A 20,511-nucleotide genomic window follows, 5' to 3' on the forward strand; every position below is an offset into this window, starting at 1 on the left:
TAAAGAGGCCCTGGGACCAATATACCTTGCCACACAAAGTAGGAAGAACAATTTGTATTATGTAGTCAGTAGACAAGGGTTCCAAAAACCCACATTGAGACCAGGCATAGGCTTATCTAAAAGGTGTCATTTTTTGCATGGTCATCACCTTGTCTTGCCAAGATCTGCAGCATGCGTGAGAAGCCCTGCAGAGCTCTTTCATCCCTGAGGAGAGGAACACAGTGGTCCCATCCTCAGTAGGTTGGCAAACCATGCCCTTCTCCGCCAGGTGGATGTTTTTCTTCCCAGTGGTCCCCTGAATTTGTAGGTTGAAATGTTCTGATTGCTGGTGAAATGGGACACTTTTTCCCACTCACGGTAAGAAATGCTCTACTTTTGGTGACTCTTATGCTATGAGGCCTGTTTATTCAGTAATGGCAGTGCATAGAAAGTGCTTTGACCTTGTGATGCATTGATTTATTGCAGTTTCCAGCCAGTCAACAGTTTTAAGCAACATATTTCAAAAATACACTTGATGGGGTTGCATTTTAATATACTCAGGGTATTTCTAATGGCTCAATATGCCAAGAGTATGTCTTATCAACAAAAATTGAAATTGCACACAAACTAAAAAGAAAATCTTCTAGCAGTCATGGATATATAAAACAATATAAAATCATGTATTTATTTATTTTATTTATAACACGCATAGACAGGGTTCGTAGGCATAAAAGCACAAGGACACACAATCAGGATCAGAAAGCACAGCAGGATCAGAAGGTGAGAGGTTTAGCAGAAGAGAATGGTCTTGAGGTCACGTTTAAATTTCTCAAAGCTAGTGCCGGATATCGGATCCATTGCGAGATCATTCCAAAGCCTTGGTTCTGTGGAGCTGTGTGGGAAAAAGAGTTCTGTGCAACAACATCCAATTTTGCATGGAGTTGATAGATAGCAGGACACTGCTCTCCGGCAACCGGACCAATTTCTCTGCAAGATATCTAGCGATCTCTATGCAGGCATTGATGTGTGATGCAGAGTGTCTGTGTCCGAAATATTACTCTTTTCTCCACTGGAAGCCAGTGGAGATTTTGTCTAGTGATGGAGACATGGTCAGATCTCTTTAGACCTTCCACCACCCTCACTGCATTATTTTGGATGACCTGCAATATGGCCAGATCCCCTTTACTGACGCCCTGGAGAGGACTGGCAGAGTAGTCAATACGGCTCAAATAATCACTCTCATGATCATGGCACTGAGAAAGGGTCTGATTTGGGTCAATTTTTTCAGAAAGTAGCCTGTGCTAGACACCAAGCGACTAATATGTTCTTTAATGGAAAGCTCCTGATCCAGTACCAACCCCAAGGTCTTTACATTGTTCAGCATCTTGATTTCACAGCCTGTGATGTTAAAGGCTTGTATTCATTCCCAAGTTTTCTAGTGTGGCCAATAGTCCCGGCAATCATCAGCTCTGTTTTATTGGTAGTCAATGCTAACCCATTGTCCCTCATCCAGGATTCAATGGGGCTAAATATGCGGTTGACCGAGATAGTATCTTGTGCATAGTCCCCGGTGAGGCGCATCAGGCACCGAGTGTCGTCAGCATAGTTTGTTTTATTGTTTTGTTTTGTTTTATTTGTATTTATATAGCGCACAACAGCCCGAGGACATCGTGGCACTTATTACAGTACAAAGCTTAGTTACTTAGTTACATGGTCATTAGCAGCATATATACAGGTTACAATATAGTTATATTACATTTGTGTTATATTACAATATACATGGCAGAAGTGGAGGAGGCAGTCCTCCACTTGCTAGTTGAGGAGAGTGGCCTTGAGGTTGTTGAGGAAGACAGAGATGGAAGTTTCAGCTCTAAGGGTGGCAGGGAGTGAGTTCCAGAGTTTCGGTGCAATATAGGAGAAGCCTAGACCTCCCACTGTGGCTCTCTTTATGCGTGGTATGTGTAGCTGGTTGGTGTACTGAGCTCTGGTGGGGCGAGTGGATGTGGTCCTTGATATTGCTTCAGATAGGTATGCTGGAGTGGTTTTGTTGATGCACCTGTGAGTGATGGTGAGGATTTTCAGAGTAATACAGTCTTTGACCTGGAGCCACCATGCTTCACGTCTGGTGTGGGATATATGGTCTCTTCTAGGGATGCTCATGGCGGCTTTGAGGGCATTGTTTTGTGCGGTTTGCAGTCTGTTAGTTTGCAGTTAGCATACGGGTGCCGTCCTCATCGAACATTTTAAAGAGAGGGATGGTAAAGATGTTAAACAGCATGGGCGAGATACACGCCCCCCTGAGGCAACCCGAATGTCACAAGATAACTTTCTATGTCATGGCATCATTACCGAAGACCTTAGTCATTCAGCCAAAAAGAAATGATTTCACCCAATTGACGGCATTGGGTGGGGGGCAGTATCACAGAGTCTCTGTATCAAAATACCATGGTCCACCACATCAAATGCAGAAGACAAATCAAGCAACATAAGCATAACTGTGCTGCCCTCTTCGAAATGATGTAGGATGTTGGATTTAAGGTCCAGTAGAGTGTACTCAGTGCCGTGTGATTTTCTGAAGCCCGACTGTTTGTATCCTAGGAGATTGTGGGTTTCCAAGAAACCCTGAATCTGGATATATGCTACCCTATCCAAAATGTTAAGCAGAAAGGGTATGTTTGTAACGAGACGGTAGTTCTCTGGCAGAGCTGGATTAAGATATGGCTTCTTTAAAAGAGGGGAGATGCATGCCTGTTTGATGGCACTCTTGATAGGAGCCATTGACACATGTTGTTATTATTGGCAGGAGTTGAGCCGCACAAGCCTTAACAGTCACTGCTGGGCAAATGTCCCCTTTGCATGTGGTCGGTGTAATGCTTGATGGTATCACTGCGATTTCATGTTCTGTTACATCCTTGAAGGAAAAAGGTGCAGGGATATGTGAAGGAAGATTAGTCATAGAGACTTGCATAGGCTCTAGGATGGTATAGTTTATTGTGGTCTTTTCTCTAATCTTTTCAATTGTTCCTCTCAATGCTTCCTGTATGCTGGTACACCAGGTTGCATCCTTAACATTTTTGTTGAGATGGGGCATGAAGACTCAAGTTCCTTTAGGATCATAAACAGTTCCTTAGTATTAGATGGTGCTTCAGTAATTATGTTATCATGCAGCTGTCTTTTTGCCTCATAGATAGCTGCTTTATACTGATTAGCGCACTAGAATTGTCCAATGTATTGGCAGTAGATGGCCTATTCTTCCAATTTTTTAAGGCCTTTCTCTTAAGGTATCTAAGTTTGTGAATGTCAATAGAGAACCAGTCTTTAGACTTGTTGGCTTTAATGAGGCATGACTTTTCTGGTGCTAGTTGGATGACTGCCTTAGTCAGCATAGTGTGATATACTTCCGCCAATTCATTGGCACTGTTAAGGTCAGGTAATCAAGTATGGAAGAAAACATTGGTTCCAGAGCAGTTGGTGTAAGCCTGCGCAGGTTCCTGCATTTGACCCAGGTTCTGGGAGCTCAATTACTTTTATGTGTGTATTGCAAGGAAGGGAGAACTGCACAAAAAAGTAATCTGACGAGGGACAAGGGGCATTGTCGAGACACTCAAGGTCTACATTGTGCGTAGCCACCCAGTCAAGTGTCCTTCCCTTATTGTAGGTTGCTGACTGCACCCTTTGGGAGAAACCCAGTGCTGTCAGTGTAGAGCTGATGTAGTGGCCATTTTATCAGTGGAGTCCCAAAGACCCAGATTCATTTCGCCCAATAGAATCAATTTTGCCAATGGTTTAAGAAGAGGAAGAATCACATCACTCAGATGCAACAGAAAATCAGGCATTTTATTGTGGTGGTGGTAAATAAGAACACTATTGATGGTAGTATCAGAGTCATTCAAGAGTTTGGCAAGTAGAATTTCACAATCTGCTATGACAATATTGGCAATCTGACGAAGCTGAAGTGATGACCTGTAAATCATGACTAACCTTCTCCTATACGTTGTTATTGATTGACATGGATGATCTTATAGCAAGGAGGTATGGCCAAAGTAGTTACCGAGCCGGCAGCGGAGTGAAGCCAGGTCTCAGTAATAGACCAATACACATTCTGATATTGTCACTGAACTCTTTTATTAGAAGGATAGGAGCACAGTGTTCCTCATTTCTACCTATGCCCGATCTATAGTTAATGACATTTAACATTTATGAAAGTGTGCAGTTCATCTGATTAAATAGTGACACTCCAAACATGTAATGTTTTCAAAGAGATTGGGCCTCATTACAAGTCTGCCGGTCCGGCATTAAGGGTGCTGTTAGCAACGTACCAGCACCCTTTCCGGACCAGCAGACTACAACTGTGCCTGCTGGCGCCGTTGCACACAGCAGGTCTGACCCACCTGGCGCAACAGCCCTGGTAGTCACAGTTGCCATGGAAGCACCGGCACCATTACTAACGGTGCCGGTGCTTCTGAGTCCCTATTTCCGGGGAGTCCTGGACTCCATGGGAATTTGGACTAACATTTTCCATCGCCTGATTCCCCGGCTGGCGGGACTTGTAATGTTCCGGTAGTACTGGGATCTCAGGTAGCGGAAACGGTCTTAGAGTCTGGCGACAACCAGTTTGTAGCACCGGCGGTTTACCACAGACTTGTAATGAGGCCCATTTTATAAGTGATAATACTTTTTTTCAAAATTGAAGGTAGCTGGCATATATTCCAGGCAATCAGAGGAGTGCACATTTATTTGCATTTGGCAAAATAGGAAATTCTAAGAATAAAGTATGTCAATTTACAATTATTGGCCAGATTATCAACGCTTTGAACTGATTTTTGTGCTTGGATAATTGGAAATGCAGCAAATAGATTTAGCCCCAATTTGTATTATCTAAACATGTTTTCACAAGGGCAAAAAGGAAACTCTGTCTTATTTAATGTGGTTGATGAGTAACATGAAAAGAAATGTAGCAATCAGATTTCTTGTGGAAATGTTTTTAGATACTACGGTTGTGGCAAAACCTGTTTGCTCCATTCTATATTATCATAGCATTTGTTCACTTTTTAGAACGTGTGCAAATGTTTGATAATCTGGCCGCAGAAAGCATTCTCAGTTACCACTTACCTCCAAATTGGATGCACATTGCAAACATGAGTACACATGCATTTGATTCACATGAGAATATGAAAACTGCAAATGTCCTTGAGCCTTTGACAATTCGCCGTATGGGGCTCTATAAGGATCTCTGGCAAATATGTATAGTGAATAAATTGTGCTGTAAAGTGCCGTTGTAAAATAAATATATATTTTTAAACCATTATTACATACAGTATCTGCTTTTAACAATACTATAGTGCATGGTGGGAGATGAAGTATGCAAGCATTTACAGTTTTCTATAAGCCGAAGAGCAGTAAAGTGGCACACTGCATTTCCATAAATGTGCAGTACCATGTCAATTGCAATTTTCCTCCACTTTCTGTAAAACACATTTTATTCTCGTTTTGGAACGATTGGGCATACATAATGTGATCGTCTCATAGGGGAATTATGATTGCAAAGAACTTTTTCCTGGTATACAGTGTTCTGAAATAACAGACCTGTGAATAATTAATTAGAAGTCTAGGAATGAAAGGATAATAATCGGCTCTCACACTGTGCTGTAACGTGAAGAAGTTCACATTTTTATGAATACATATTTTTGAAATGCATGCAATTATAAAATGTGTGTTCTTTCTCTGCAGGAGCTGGGAAGCAGTAGTCCACAGCAGAGGAACTGGAAGGGAATTGCGATTGCATTGCTTGTGATTCTAGTGGTATGTTCGCTTATCACCATGTCAGTGATACTTCTCACTCCAGGTACTATTTATTCTTCTCCAATAGTGAACTATTCATTTAAATTTATTAAAGGTACATGAATTTAAATGAGATTCTAGTACCTTGCCATGTAACTTACTTATAATATTTATTGAAGCATATGACTGGCCTTGTTGAAGGGAAACTGGTTGCAACCAAATGTACTGGTGTTTGTGTGTAGGCCATGGTGTGACAGATGCTACTTTGACTAAAACAAGTACAAGCCAAAGAGTTCCATGCACTAGGCGCCACCTATTACCACAACTTGTCTCCAACGTTATCATATGAAACGTATGGTGCTGTTCGTTCAGTTTTAAAATCACCCAAAATGCAGATTTTGAAAACCGTTATTGGACTGACTTGAGATGTTATGCAGAAATTTACATTTCGTTAGCTGTCCTTCTTCATCAGATGGTGCTCAGTGAAATGAGTCGCAAAGACTCCCACACTGGACAATTCATTCTCATGAGCGAAAAAATAAAGGAAAACACGATTATTTTGAGTTTACATTACATTGGGTGAAGGAATACTATGCATGGAATGCAGGTCTGGGATGACTGCTTATGTATTTCACTGACAACAATGACCTGCATTTGTTGTGTTCTTTTAGTAACATCAAAGTTAAAGATTTAAAAAAACATAATTAAAAAGCATGGTCTGTTTTGCACTTTCATCATATAGTTTAAATGTGTGTTTTGCAGTCTTGATCAATCGTCATGTAGTGTTGGGATTGTGTGTATTGATTTCTGTAACATTTATAAGGTTTACTGTTGGTATACCATGTGACAGTACAAAATATGTTCTTAATGGTGCAGTGCATAATGTAACCTCCATATGCATCAACCTTCACAATGGCTTCCTGGCTGCCATGCAGTGGGACATATGCAACTCATGTTTTAACAGTGCAGTGTCAACTATTATCTTGGTGTGCCTGAGGCTCTATTATGGTTGTGAACTGTTTGAATGTAGACACTTGAGTAATCGTCTATTAGGGTTTCTGAATAGTAGTGCCCAAAAGCTGTTGATAAATGGATGGCACTGGAGCATTGATGGCACTTCTAGCTTTGTTGATTTGATTCCCTTGCTAGTCCTGGGCTCAGTATTTGTGATGGTGTGTCAGAAAACCTATATCAATATTCACATCTCCAGACTTTAGTTTAGGCATCTTTGAGTATCAATATGTTCTTATATGTATAGTATTTGAGAGGTCAACTTTTAAAACGATCAAGGGCAGACCCTGTATTGTGTGTCCATGTTGTGTTATCTGGCCTAGGCATCTTTCTTGTGGGTACTCCATTCTTTGAATGCAGTGCATGAGAATGGACGATCTGCAGTGGTGTGTCTCTTATATCTGTATTTGTTAGACAGCAGATGAGTTGGCATTTCTCCTAACCTTGCCCTGATAAGTTACGTGTCTCCTTTATCCTTGATATAGTGGAAATTCACTTCTTGTCCAGACTATGCTAGCTTTCCCAGTTGCTTCTATTCCATTATTGGTGTTTCTTTAGAAATATCTCTCAGCATCCCTGTAGGTCCTTAACAATACTATTAAGTTATGCTAGTGCAGCATGATAAGTCATAACCAAGGTGGACACCCTTGTTTTTGCTGTCTTTCTATTGCAGCAGGTTGTCTCTAGTTATTTTCAAAGCACACTCAAATTCCATGTTAATTTGTCTGGTTGAGTGGCCCTTTTGAAAGAATGATGTATTTTGTGTGGCAAGTTGGTTGTGCCTTGTCTTCCTATTGGAACATATGTGTTGGTATCAGATAGCCTGGATGTAAATAACAGACCCTTCTGTGTTTCTTACTAGGTATTTGTTTCCATGTGCAGTTTTCTTGTATGCAGCTACTTCTCGTTTGCCATTCCTTCCAACAGATAGTTGTATCCAGGAACTGTATTCTCTTAGTGGACTACCCAATGGTTAACGTAATGCACTTGTGAAAGCTATTACGTGATTCTTGGATTTGTTTAAGATAAATGCTGCCGTATGTCCAAATGAATCATTGATTTGAGCTATAGAAAAAGAGGCCAGGGAATTAGGGTACACATGATGCTTGAGAATGATACTTAGACCATAGGTTTCCTCATTTAATCCTTGTGTTGATTTTATGCCAGCTTGTGTAGTTTATATGAGAATAAACTGTACGATGACTCATCTACACACTAGCTCAAATCCAATCCCAGAAGGCAAGTTTTCGTTTTTAAATGACGAAATGAGATTGGACGCAACTTTCATTCTGTTCTTACCATGGCTTAATTATGTATATTTATGTCTGCAGCATTCAATATGTAGGCTGTTAAGGCACCTCCGCCAGATAGGCAGGGACGTCATTTTGCCAAAATGCCTGGGGTAGCGGAAGTGACATCACACGACCCTTGACCCCCCGATGACATCGCAGGATATCACCCAACCTGTGTTGGTACTCATTCACTCCAGAAGTAAAGAGCCACATGGTGCTGGCCACAGCCCAGGAGCGTGCATTACCCCCCCCCCCAAAAAAAAACATTGTTTTATTTTTTTCGTTTTTTTTAAGACAGAGGTCGCAAGCGAGACCACAGAGGTCACAGGGGAGACCTCAGAGGTCGCAGTTGCGACCTCTGGCGACCCCTAAATGACGTCACTGCAGATAGGACATACTAAATAAAACAATGGGTGTGGTTTAGGTACTATCAGTCACCTGGGTTATTATGGAATGATCGCTGATTAATATTCTTTTTTTCCTACCAGGGACAAATTGGATAATGATAACTTCCGTAATGCTGCTAGGATTTCAAAGGAGAGTGCATGGCAACACCTACCCAGGACTCCATGTGCACACATCTCCCTTTCATGTAACTGTACTGATCAAAGATGGCCATCTCGTACAAGTACTGGTTTTTAAATAAATTGCACACAGCAGACGCTTTGTCTGACTACTATATGGATGTCGGTGTTGCAGTTTTCATCTCCATAGGAAAGTCATACCACCAGAGTAGAAACCACTATATTCAGGGTTTATGCACAGGGAATTTCATGAAAGTGAGACAGTGTGTGTGCTTTCATGCCATATCCATTCAACTAGGGCTTCAGTTAGCAGATAGACTCTGACACAGCGCTGAACAATATGCTCACAATGAACAGCCACATGGTTCTTTTTTTTTTCAAACAGTGCCCTTCAATGGTGTTATATGTATATATAACACCACTGAATATATACATATATTCTAAAATTATGGACAGTGCATAAATGGAATGTATCAGTGTTATTGGAAACACAAAGAGAAAGCACATTTAGCAGGAAAAAAAGTCAATTCATATTTCACACATCATATGTATTTCACATAGCTCAATAAAAGCAAACATATTCTGAAACCCTTTTTATTTACAAAGCCTCCAACGAGAAGTTTTGCAGGCAAGCACAAAATTATCTGTGGATCTTTGACCTATTTTCAATGTTTTTGCCACCTTGCAACTGCCTACCCACGTGCAACACTCGCCACACAATATTTTATTGCACACAAACATGATGTAATGTCCTCATTTGGTTACTTATTTGCTTATCCAGGTACCTGAGGAACCTGCGCTTGCAAAGCCAGCAATGGACAGGCTCTGCGCCTTCGGTCTCAGCTCAGCTTCACATTCCATCTCTGGCTCACTTCTTTTTTCTTCTTCAGAAAATAACTCTTTTCCATGGTCAGCCCTGGTCTGTCTGGCTCCGATCGTGCCCAATTCACTTCCTCTTTCTGCAATTTTCCTTCTCCATCTTTTGGCCGCAAACAGCAAAAGCCCCTCTTTTTTCTCTGTGTCTTCTTTTTAAAGCCTCCTTTCCAGCTGCCCACTTAATGTATATTCCCCTACACAAAGTGTAAGACCCGACTGTGATGCCACATGGCAATCAGACACCTTCTCTGGATAGACAAAACCTCCTGGAATCTTGCAGAAGTCCCGATTTGTGTCCACCCCACCAATGAGCAGAGTTTTAGTTCAATGAACGCCAGAATCAATGATTTACATTGTGTCCTGCGCTAGAACCCAGACAATGGACCTACTTTGAGCAACAAAGATTTTGCACATTCCACATTACAAGTGAAGCTTTAATTCCTGCATTTATTTTCTAAGCAGCATTTCAGAGCCTGTGCTTGCAATCTCATTCACACACCCCAGTTTGCACCTTTAGTTTGCACCACTGATTTGCACAAAGTTCTATGGACTCAGCTTTCCCAGTCTAAACACTAATTGTGTTATGGGCTACGGGTTAAGATTAGTAATTAGTCATGTTAAAAGTTAGTAATTAGTCCCTACACTCCCTGAAATTGCGCACCACCCTGACAAGGTACATCCCAAGTTATACCTCCACTCTGGTTAGTTTGAATTCTCAATGCTATTTGATACCAGTGTCTCTCATACACCCTCTAAGTTATGATTCCTGGCCTATTGAAATGTGCACCATGTGAAAATGTGCACCACCTAAATCTCCTACAGATCTCTCTGCACATCATCTTCATTTGGCACCCCAATGTAAGAGAAGGAAGTGGAGATTAGTACAATATCATCATATATCAAACGAGGGGGTTACGAGTGGAATACTTCAAGAGACAGGTCTCTTATCATTGATCATTCATAGTCTTTGACATGTTCCCAATGCGACAAGTATTTAGGTTGGTTTTCTTAATTTAAGCAACATGCACAATGATTGCACATGTGTTATTAAACAGATACATTTTATCAAAAAAGAAAAGCAGATGTCAAACATATACTTTATCGAAGACGGTTAGGCTCCTGAACATACTAGGAAATGAACTCAGTTGGTAATGAAATGTACCTGTTGATAGCTTAGGAATATGTTCTGTTTTATAATAATTGTGAAGTTACTGAAATATTTACTCACCATATGTTTACAGTATGTATGGCAGACAGCCTCTTTCATGAAAACCACTGCATTCACATCTAGTAGTGCTGAAGAGGTTGGAACACATTTATTTCTGAGTAGGAATTCATGCCACAGATTTCCAATGGTTGTGATACTAGTCTGGAACTCAATTTTTGCAAGCTTACCATTGTACAATATTACCTAACACCCTGGAAATTAACCCTGTTATTGCCTTTATTTGTTTTCTGCCAAATCGGCTACACTCACAATTGTGTACAAAATTGCAGAGAAGCTTTTATGCAAGGGGGTTCTTGGTAAATGGCACACAATCTGTTCATGCACCAGTGTTGGAGGTTTCATCTAGTACAAGTACAAGTAAGATATAAATACACAAATGTACCCTAGTGAAAAATACTTTTCATGCTAAACTTAATGTGTAGGAAAACACTATGGATCTGCACAACCAAACAACATACAAAACATCATTTATTTGAAAGAAATCATGCAGCATCTACCTTAAAAACCATCTAATTACATGGGATTCAAATATAGCACATCATTGTGTTTTCATTAAAACATATGGTATCTCTGTAAACAATAGTCACAAGTACTGTTGTGCTAATTTACATAATTAATCAATGCATGAATGTCACTTGTAATGTCATGTATCTTAACACACTGCGTGATTGAATGTTATCTGTGAGGGTAGAATTGTGTGATTCTTTTTGATTTTTAATGAAAACTAGCAAAATGTACCCATTCTCCAAACGGGTTCTGTGGCCAGACATGACAAAACTCATCAATTGTTGAAAATAAATGATCCTGTAGATTGCTGTTCTGATTTGCATATTGATTTATGTGCTTTAGACTCTGAAGTAAACTGCAGTGAGAATGGGCGTGTGTGGCTGGTTAACATACCCCGATGGAGGCATTGGGAGGAGGTGGAGTTGGTGTGCTGTTGCATACTGGGACATACTATGCTCTCTACCTACCTGTTGCCTCCCCCTGGTGTTGTGCTGTTTTGTGGTGCATTGCTTTGCAAATGTTCCAGAAACTGTGCATTCTAGGGTTGTGGAACGGTCCTTCTACGGCCACATTGATGTTTAGATGATTTCAGACAACCGTCTCATGTGTGAAGATGCTAAAATGCAGGGAAATGGGTGGTTTAGGCAGAAGTCATGTAGCCAGTAATCTCCAGAGCATCCTAACAGGTAACTGTGCAGAATTTGGTGCAGATTGGTGAGGCAGTGTGGAATTGTATAAAGAAAAACACTCTGCCATGCCACAAACAAACCCACACATTTTCACTTTTATAAGTATAGATTTATGTTAGTAGATCTGACTCTGGAAGTGACAGCTGCTAATCAGATGCCACTTTCATAATGTTTCATGCTGTTAAACATAGTGCACATGTGCCATGCTGAGGAACCTTTCAACAGACACCTCTCATAGCTACCTCGTAGTTTGGCAGCACAGAGGTTACAGAGAGCCATGTACATTTCTGCAAAGGGCCTGGTGGAAAGCAAATTTCCAATAGCCAGAGATATACTCAAGCTGATCCAAAATTATATAGGTGTGTGTTCTCCTGCAGGTCAGAAAAAGGACACAAACACAGTGATGTCATGTATAATGCATGTTGTATTAAATGATAAGAAAAATTAATTTCTTTCCTTATTTATTTGTGGATGTTCCCTACCTTTGTGAATAACTACAGAGCTTGTAAGTCGGGAAATGGCCAGATGAATAAGTCTGCTGTCTAGGAACTAAGTCTAACTGACCCTACCACTAGTCAAACAAACGAAGGTCAGGAGAATGCTTCCCTTCTCATGATTCTCTAATCGGGCAAAGGTTCTTCTTCTTCTTCTTCTTCTTAGTTCTTGCTAATGGGATAGTCTTAAATAGTCTCTTGTCACCATCTGTATGAGTTCTCATAATTCTTTCATCATGTCGTTTGGCTTCGCCTTGTCTTTAGGGGTTGTTTTCCACCTTGTTTCATGCTTTGATTCGGGCTAGCATATCTTGGAGGTTTCTGTAAAATACACTTTCTTATAAACGGTATGCGGTCTTGACAATTGATGCCACTGTTTTCTTGCTGGGGTTTTATTTTTGTATATCTTTTCTCTTATTGGTGTCTCTGGACTTTGTCACAGACTCCACTTTCTGAAATTTCCCATTCTCTTTTTCATAAACTTGGAAATACTAGGGTGTTGGTTGCCAGATAATAATGTTCTTTCGCAGATTCAAATATGGTTTGGCTTCCTAAATTATCAAAGTTCACCTTCATCAACTTTACATGGAATACTTTGTCAATTTCATTGGAACGAGATTCTCCTGACATTCTCCCCTTTACTAGTCTCAGAAAGAAAATCCAGAGGATACAATTTGAAAGTAGCGTATTAAGGTTTTTTTTAAACCTAATACATTTATTACTATGTGAGTTTAATCACAATTTAATTTGCACTCAAGCAATTATTTATTTGACATAGCATAGCATAGTTCCATAAAATTCATACTATTAAATCATTCATACATTCATCCACATCCATATCAGGATGAGAGATCCTACAAACAAGGTATGTGGTGCTGAACAAATCAATTTATTTCAAGAACACATATTTCCTTATTAGTTAGTTTACACAACTTTCGATGTGAATCCTCAATGGCAGGTTGTGAATCCCCAGGTGACGTTCGCACTTTGCAGATCGAGATCAGGAACCCTCCAGGCCCTGGCAAAAAGCCCCGGTATCCTGACACAAACTCAGGCTTCAGGAACCCACGGCTCATTCATAGTGCAGCTCTGCACCAACAATCCACCAACAATCCAAGGATTGGCCACATACAGCATCACCACTGCTATCACAGCAGCAGATATTACGGACAGCACCACCATTGGTGTTTATTCTGATGAAGGCCAACATCTAACCAGGCTACAACCCAGCCTTTCATGGCCAAAACACACCCATGTCGATCCTCCGTGACACAACAGAAAACCCCTCTTTGTGTATGTGTTGTAGATAGTGTCGTGTACACCCTGTGTTAACTACACTCTGGACCACTTGCTGTCCTGGGTGCATTTTTTTCGTTGAAGCAGAAGTCTTCCAGACTGTCAAATGTGTCTGTGCAATTGGGTGGAGTTTTGTTGACCTCAAGATCCAAGAGGTTGATACTTACCTTATATGCCCACTGTAAACAATTATACCTGCCCGTTGTCCGTTGTCATTCACTTTCATGCTTATCGAAAGTTGTGTAAACTAACTAATAAGGAAATATGTGTTCTTGAAATAAATTGATTTGTTCAGCACCACATACCTTGTTTGTAGGATCTCTCATCCTGATATGTGTTTGATATTTCTATATGTACCCCCCTGGGTATATCAGGACCCTGCCAGGTGCCCTTATATTTACTTCATCCACATCCATACAGCGTACATCAATCCACTCATACACAACATCAATAAGTACAAGATAAAAACGCATAACAAATATCACAATTCTTCAACAATTCAATGATTGTACAAACATTATTTTGTGCAAAACAATGAGCATGGCCACAATGTTTTTTGTAGGTGGTCAGCAATTAGGATAGGCAAAGAAATGGAAGATCTTCACAAGTGGCCTTATCCTGAATTTCTCTACCGGTTTCGACGTGTTAACATTGTTTGTATTACGTCTTTATCAGGAGATAACAATACATTTTCTAAAAACAAAACAAGCATAAAAACATAAGTTCCCTAAAAGGATATAGAAACAGGGGAGAGGGAGAAAGTAAGAAAGTGCAAATGCATAACTTAACCGTGCTCAAGCTTAGAGTAGAATAATCTACTGTTGTCCTGCTCATACCTCCAAATACATATATCTGGGGTAAACAGAGGGCATCATTCAGGGAGTGCTACCAAAGAAAAACAGTATCCCTGGACAAGGCGGGAATAAATCATGACTAGAAATAGACCAATTGTGATGCGAAATACGCGCAAGCCATGCACAGAGTGACAAACCCCTAAACTAACCTTGGTACAACCAACAAGTGTCAATCCCTGGTGTGTGTTTGTAAAGAACTGAAAATGCTGTCATAAAGATTGGCAGCATTCAGATCAGAGGTCCTGCTTAGCAGATCACTGCACTTTGTGCTCCAATCTGTAAGTCTTTTTAAAAAAATAAAGAAATCAGGAACCCTCTGTCAAAGAGTCAAGGCATATGTTTTGCACGTGATGTACCAGAATCAGAATCAGGGAATCAGGAGTGATGTCAAAGGGCCACAGTCGTCTTACCCCACAGAACCGAGTCACGATGGTACTGTGAGTAGTGCTGGTAACGCACCTTGAAGGAAGTTTTTGGGAGATGCTCCTGTATCAGGAAGAATGGAGCCTGGATGTACCATATTTAGGCAGCAACAGCGGAAGAGACAGAAAAGAACAAAGAAACTAATGAATAGTTGTGGTCTCAACCGGGAATAGTTAAGAAAAGGTTAAGAAATAGTCATGGTATAAGTGGGGTGTCATGACTTAGAGTCAGATTGTTATTATCATGGGAAAGCCAAATGAACACCAAAATTATATAATGCTAAATTGGACTTGTCTAATCAGAACAGTCACGATGTTTTAAGCATGTATAAGCTGAATGGCTGCATAAGCCAATTGGGCAGCAAAGATTCATCTAGTTGGATTGAACTAACTTGATTAAGGCAATTGCGATGTTTAGGCATTAATGTGTACCCAAACAGCTTACCTGAAGCTGACAGCCACTGATATGATGAAAGTAACTATCCGCGGGTGAAACCATGCACTTGAACTTTCCCGGACCTTCTCTGGGGACCAACAACACGCATCTGACTGACAAGGCTGTTGATGTGTATAAATAGTCCACTCGATTTCCTCACGTGATCGTATTACGCGGCGTCCTTTGAACGTCCACAAGCTATTGGGCAGCTGATTATTCAACTGCATGACTTGAATATTTCCCCGACGAGGTAGACAAACTGCGCAGCATTTATACCATGCTATTATAGGGGCACACATCAAGTTCCCAAACTTGCAAAAAGTTGTCGAGGGGAACACGTTAGCCCCACATATATGATATTAATCAATAAGTTACGTGGTTGAAGCGCGTGACTTGTACCTTACACCCAATCAAGTAAAAAAACTCCACGGCATCTCCTGCATCTCAACCCTGGTCACGTGAGAGACCTCCACAGCGTCTCCAAACCGGCCACAAACCACACGGCCATAGAAATCGGCATGGGCACACAAAGCCGTGAAAGGGACACAGCACCATACACAAATGACTTGGCACCGTGAAGAGGAACGAACCGCCAGAAAATTCGGCTAACGCCTGGGCATATTCAAAAAGGTACACAAGGGCTCGCAAGCCCCCCATATTTGGAACAAATTAAATGTATTGAGGGTGGTGCAGGACTGCATGAATTCATGCTTTATCCCACCTGCAGTTTTGAAAAGGTGTGTAAAATGTATTCAAAATTAGCCATTACTAGCATGCTTAATGTAACCTAGCCAAATGTAAAAATTAAGAATTACATAGGCGAATGCCCATTAACGGAAGTTTAAAGTGTCCCGGCTGAAAAAACTTTGTACATTGGCAGGAGGGGACCCAAAACGTGTATAATAGTAATGTACCACACATGTCCATAATAAGCCTCCCAAGAATGCATTAGCAGTATTAGGCACCTGGATGCCAGGGTTCCAAAGTATTCAGCCCCTGAGTCAATGTCTTTAAATTGAAAATCCATAATTCTTCTTTGTAAGCTAGATTTTTTGAAAGCTGTCTAGGGTTCTGGCCAAAAACCTTTTCCACACAAAACCATTCCATTTGTTCCGCTTTGTGGCCCATCTCCACATAATTCTCCCCTTTACGTCTGGTTTTACAGGGGAACTTCTCTGGGGCCTGCACTTGCTTGGGTTCTTCTCATTCGTTCTAGCTCTCCGTTTTCACTGGTTAGCCTTTCACAGACCTCTCTCGCTCTGCGTGATTTTACACTGTGGTTAAGCTGCTTGTTCGCTGAATTCTCAGCCAGATGGTTTCAGTGTCTTCGGATGGAAGAACAGCCCACCACAAAAGCAATTGTCTCACGCTGTTCTGACTGCCAACTCGACCCAGCAGACTCGACCCAGCAGAAGCCATCGACTCACCCATCTGGAGCATTGACTTGAATTACAGGAAAACAAAGTCTTGACCTGTCTAGATACTGGCTTTTCCCACCTGGAAACAGTTGGATCAGCCCACCCTTATTCTGAATCAACCCACTGAAAGCATTGGCTTGATGCCAACGTGACCTTGATGCCAACTTGACCTGATGGAATCAATTATCTTAATGCTTGCTTGAACAGCTGAAAGCAAATGACTGAACCCATCTTGACACTGTGATAAACTGTGGAAAAGCACCTGGAAGCTGGTCTCAATTCTGTTGAGACCCATAGACAAGCCTTAAAGGTGTTTGAAGGCCTTTGTGATATTTTAAAACCCCACTCCTCACCTTTTTAAAACCCTTTTTCATTGAACTTGACTTTTCTTCTGAGAATATTGCCTATGTAGCCCTGTTTTCAAACCCAGAGTGTCCACTTTTGTTTTAACGTCTGCATATTGTACATCTTCTCTTACATTACTGAATTATAGTGTTTGTGATTATTGTTTGTATAGTTTGTATATTTAGTTGTATAGTTAGTTGAATTAAAGTCTCCTATTTATATGGAATCTTGTTTGGATGTTCTTTTATTTTGAAACCTCAGTATTATTGCTGCTTGTAGATGCTTCTGTGCTACATCCATTCATCTGAGGTTAGCACAAGAGGCAAGGGAAGTTTGCCTGCTCGACTGTGACTGTTAAAATCCTTATGATTGGAATTTCACAGTATTGTGAGGCTGAGTAGGAGTTGTATCTACTACTCATATCCTGCCTAGCTGTAGTTATTTTGTCATAGCTACATCCATTGCATCCAATTGAAAGGGCTAATCAATTAGTAGTTGTAACCAAGGTTGTCCATCATCATTTGGCTTTAACTGTCCCCTTTACAGTGGCTCTCCCTTTCTCTCTTTTCTCCTTTTACCCAGGCTTTCCTTGTAGGGTATCCGTTGAAAGGTATGATTTAACAAAGGATCTTTGATTGTAACGTGCACATAGGCAGGACACAATTCAAAGTTGAGTATTAGATAAGAGTGGGGCCATTGCATTTATCCCAACTTTTCTTAGGTGTTTACCTTATGCTAAATATACATCCTTCTTGACCCTGCAATTTCTCTCTTAGCAACTCTACCAGCTCCAAATCAGCATATGCAACTTTAGCACAAATCAGCTGGACAATCCTGTCCCTCACTGTATCATAACAGTTTCTTTAGCAAACTTAAGCACAAATCAGCTGGACAATCCTGTCCCTCATTGTATCATGTCCTTCACTGTATCACAACAGTTGCTTTAGCAAACGTAAGCACAAATCAGCTGGACAATCCTGTCCCTCACTGTATCACAACAGTTGATTTAGCAATATCCTTTGTCAATACCTCTTCTGTATCAGAGGGACTGAGGTTACAGCTTCTGCTTCTTATTCTTGGCAGATGGTTGCATCTCCTCTCACCACAACTGTGTTTGTGAGCGCTCAGCCTCTTGCTCAGGATCCTTGCTCCTGAAAGCTTCTCTACACTTGACACTCCTTCACAAAGATAGCAGATTGTGGATGGAGTAATGACATTGACTTTTTTAAAATATTTTTCAATGCATGGTTTGACCAAAACAATCCTTCGACAATCATACCAATATAAACAAATGTGCTAGCAAAGCTCTGAAAACTGTTGATCAGCGGGACCCTTGCCTCTTACATCTTAATTTCTCTGCACACTTCAACATAGTTTATGACAAGTTTCTGTTTTTCATGCTCTTATCCATACTAGGTATATAAAACACTGTAATCAGCTGGTTCTCTTTGTTATTGTCGAATAGATGATTATACTATTGTTTCCACACTTTCTTACGAACAAGCATTTCACACTTTTCCATACACTTATAATATTCAGCCAATATATTGGGCCTTTGGGGAGGATCCTCACTTAAAAAAATATCATGATCAGAAATATCAAGAAAAGAACCAAAAAGTTGGCCAAAACCTATGAAAAAGGGACAATGATGGCACCTCTAGAAATCCCATATACAAGCGAGAGCAAACGTAGAAAATCGAGAAGTTAAGTTTCCTTTACTTTGTAAAACTCAGTAGATACAAGAGCTTATTCAAACCATACAATCAGTTAACAAGACGAGAACGATGTCTACATTCTGAAATAAATAGATATATTAACTTCCCAAAAAAAGGAGTAGGGAAAGGGAAAAACATAAATAAAAAGAGTAGGTATTTCCAGAAGATCCGAAAGACACATGCACAACAAGTCATTTGTATCTGACAGACCCATTTCCCCTGACTTGTTGAAATCCTTATAAAAAGGATAACCATTTAGCTCCATGAATCTAAAGCATGATATGAAAATTCAAATTGAGATACATATGAATTTTGCAGAAATTTGAAATGAGAGACATTTTTCAAAAGGCAACCTGAATATTAAAGAAAATATCTGAGGTATCAACTAGTTCTCAAATGTCAGTTAAATTTGTGGAAGGCACAATAACACTTATTCAATTAGGTGAACAAGCAAGAACTTACCATACAAGGTTTTACTAACGATCTCAGTGTATCTAGGGATGCCATGATAAGTAGAAACTTAAACTTAAATAAAAATGAATTCCCTGCTTTCTACAGGATAATGTGAGTTATACTTTTAACAAACAAGGTTGAAGAGATTTAGGACATGTTCAACACAATATAAACAAGACAAACGGAACAATGGAACATATTCTAAAACAAAGGACAAACTAACACATTAAAAGAAATACAAACAAGTGACAACCTCATATTCAAAACGTGTCGACAAATTGTATGGGGAACAGTGATTATGAATCAACATGATTATTTCAAACTAGGTGCAGGACAACTTGGAGGAACTCAATGTTATCCTCAACTCCAAACAAATCCAATGGTAGAAATCACTGTAGATTTTCAGAAGCAATATAAAAGGGGATTTTGAGAAACACTAGCATGGCCACCATGTACGTTATTCCTCAACTGCACAAAAATGTTCTTAATCACACTCACTGACTACACTTCATAATATATAGACGTTTATCAAAATACATTGGCCCGAACATTGACATCTTACATGAAGGACACCAGATATGCAATATATCTTGAAAAGATGGTTTGGAATGTAAATTAGAGATGTGTAACATGTATCTCTATACAGGTTTCCAGCATAATACAGGAATATCTATTATTGAAAACTTTCCAAAATCCACATCCATTTATTTTTTTAATACAATCAAATGCTGATTTGTATGCTGGATTTTCCTGTAAATCATAATATTTTTTTTATTTTCAGTGGCTGAATTTTTAAATAGGTGCAAGGAACAGTTTTGGGGTTGATATGCACCCCTTTATGCCAATCTTGTTATAGACCATTTTTAGAAAGACTTTGCTTTGTGGCATCCCACATTAACTAGCAGCAATGATATAAAATAACAGGGCAGATACATTGATGCTATCCTAATTCTTTGGAACAGAGATTCCATCTTCTTAAAAGAATATGGAAAATATGTGAACAGCAATGTGTACAATATTACATTAGTCATGAATGAAACAATACAATGATGAGCAGGATAACCTTTGTCCAGTGTGCTACTACTAAGCATTATAATGTTGCATAGTATACCACTGGCGATTCCTGCTCAAACTTCTCCAAATGTTTTAAATGTTAGAATGTTGCCTTTGTTTTTCTATATATATATATAA

At 40.1% G+C, this 20,511-nt stretch overlaps 1 protein-coding gene across 2 annotated transcripts in view; it reads left to right on the forward strand.

Annotated features, from left to right (window-relative positions):
* DPP10 (dipeptidyl peptidase like 10) overlaps positions 1 to 20,511 on the forward strand; it is a 1,813,461-nt gene that overhangs the window by 382,947 nt on the left and 1,410,003 nt on the right. For both annotated transcript variants that reach the window (XM_069616586.1, XM_069616587.1), the window contains exon 2: positions 5,710 to 5,824. In XM_069616586.1, coding sequence (XP_069472687.1) covers positions 5,710 to 5,824 — 115 coding nt within the window. The remainder of the gene's footprint in view (positions 1 to 5,709; positions 5,825 to 20,511) is intronic.

The sequence above is a fragment of the Ambystoma mexicanum genome, chromosome 9 (assembly GCF_040938575.1).
Source record: "Ambystoma mexicanum isolate Mex_15411 chromosome 9, UKY_AmexF1_1, whole genome shotgun sequence".
Classification (NCBI taxonomy): domain Eukaryota; kingdom Metazoa; phylum Chordata; class Amphibia; order Caudata; family Ambystomatidae; genus Ambystoma; species Ambystoma mexicanum.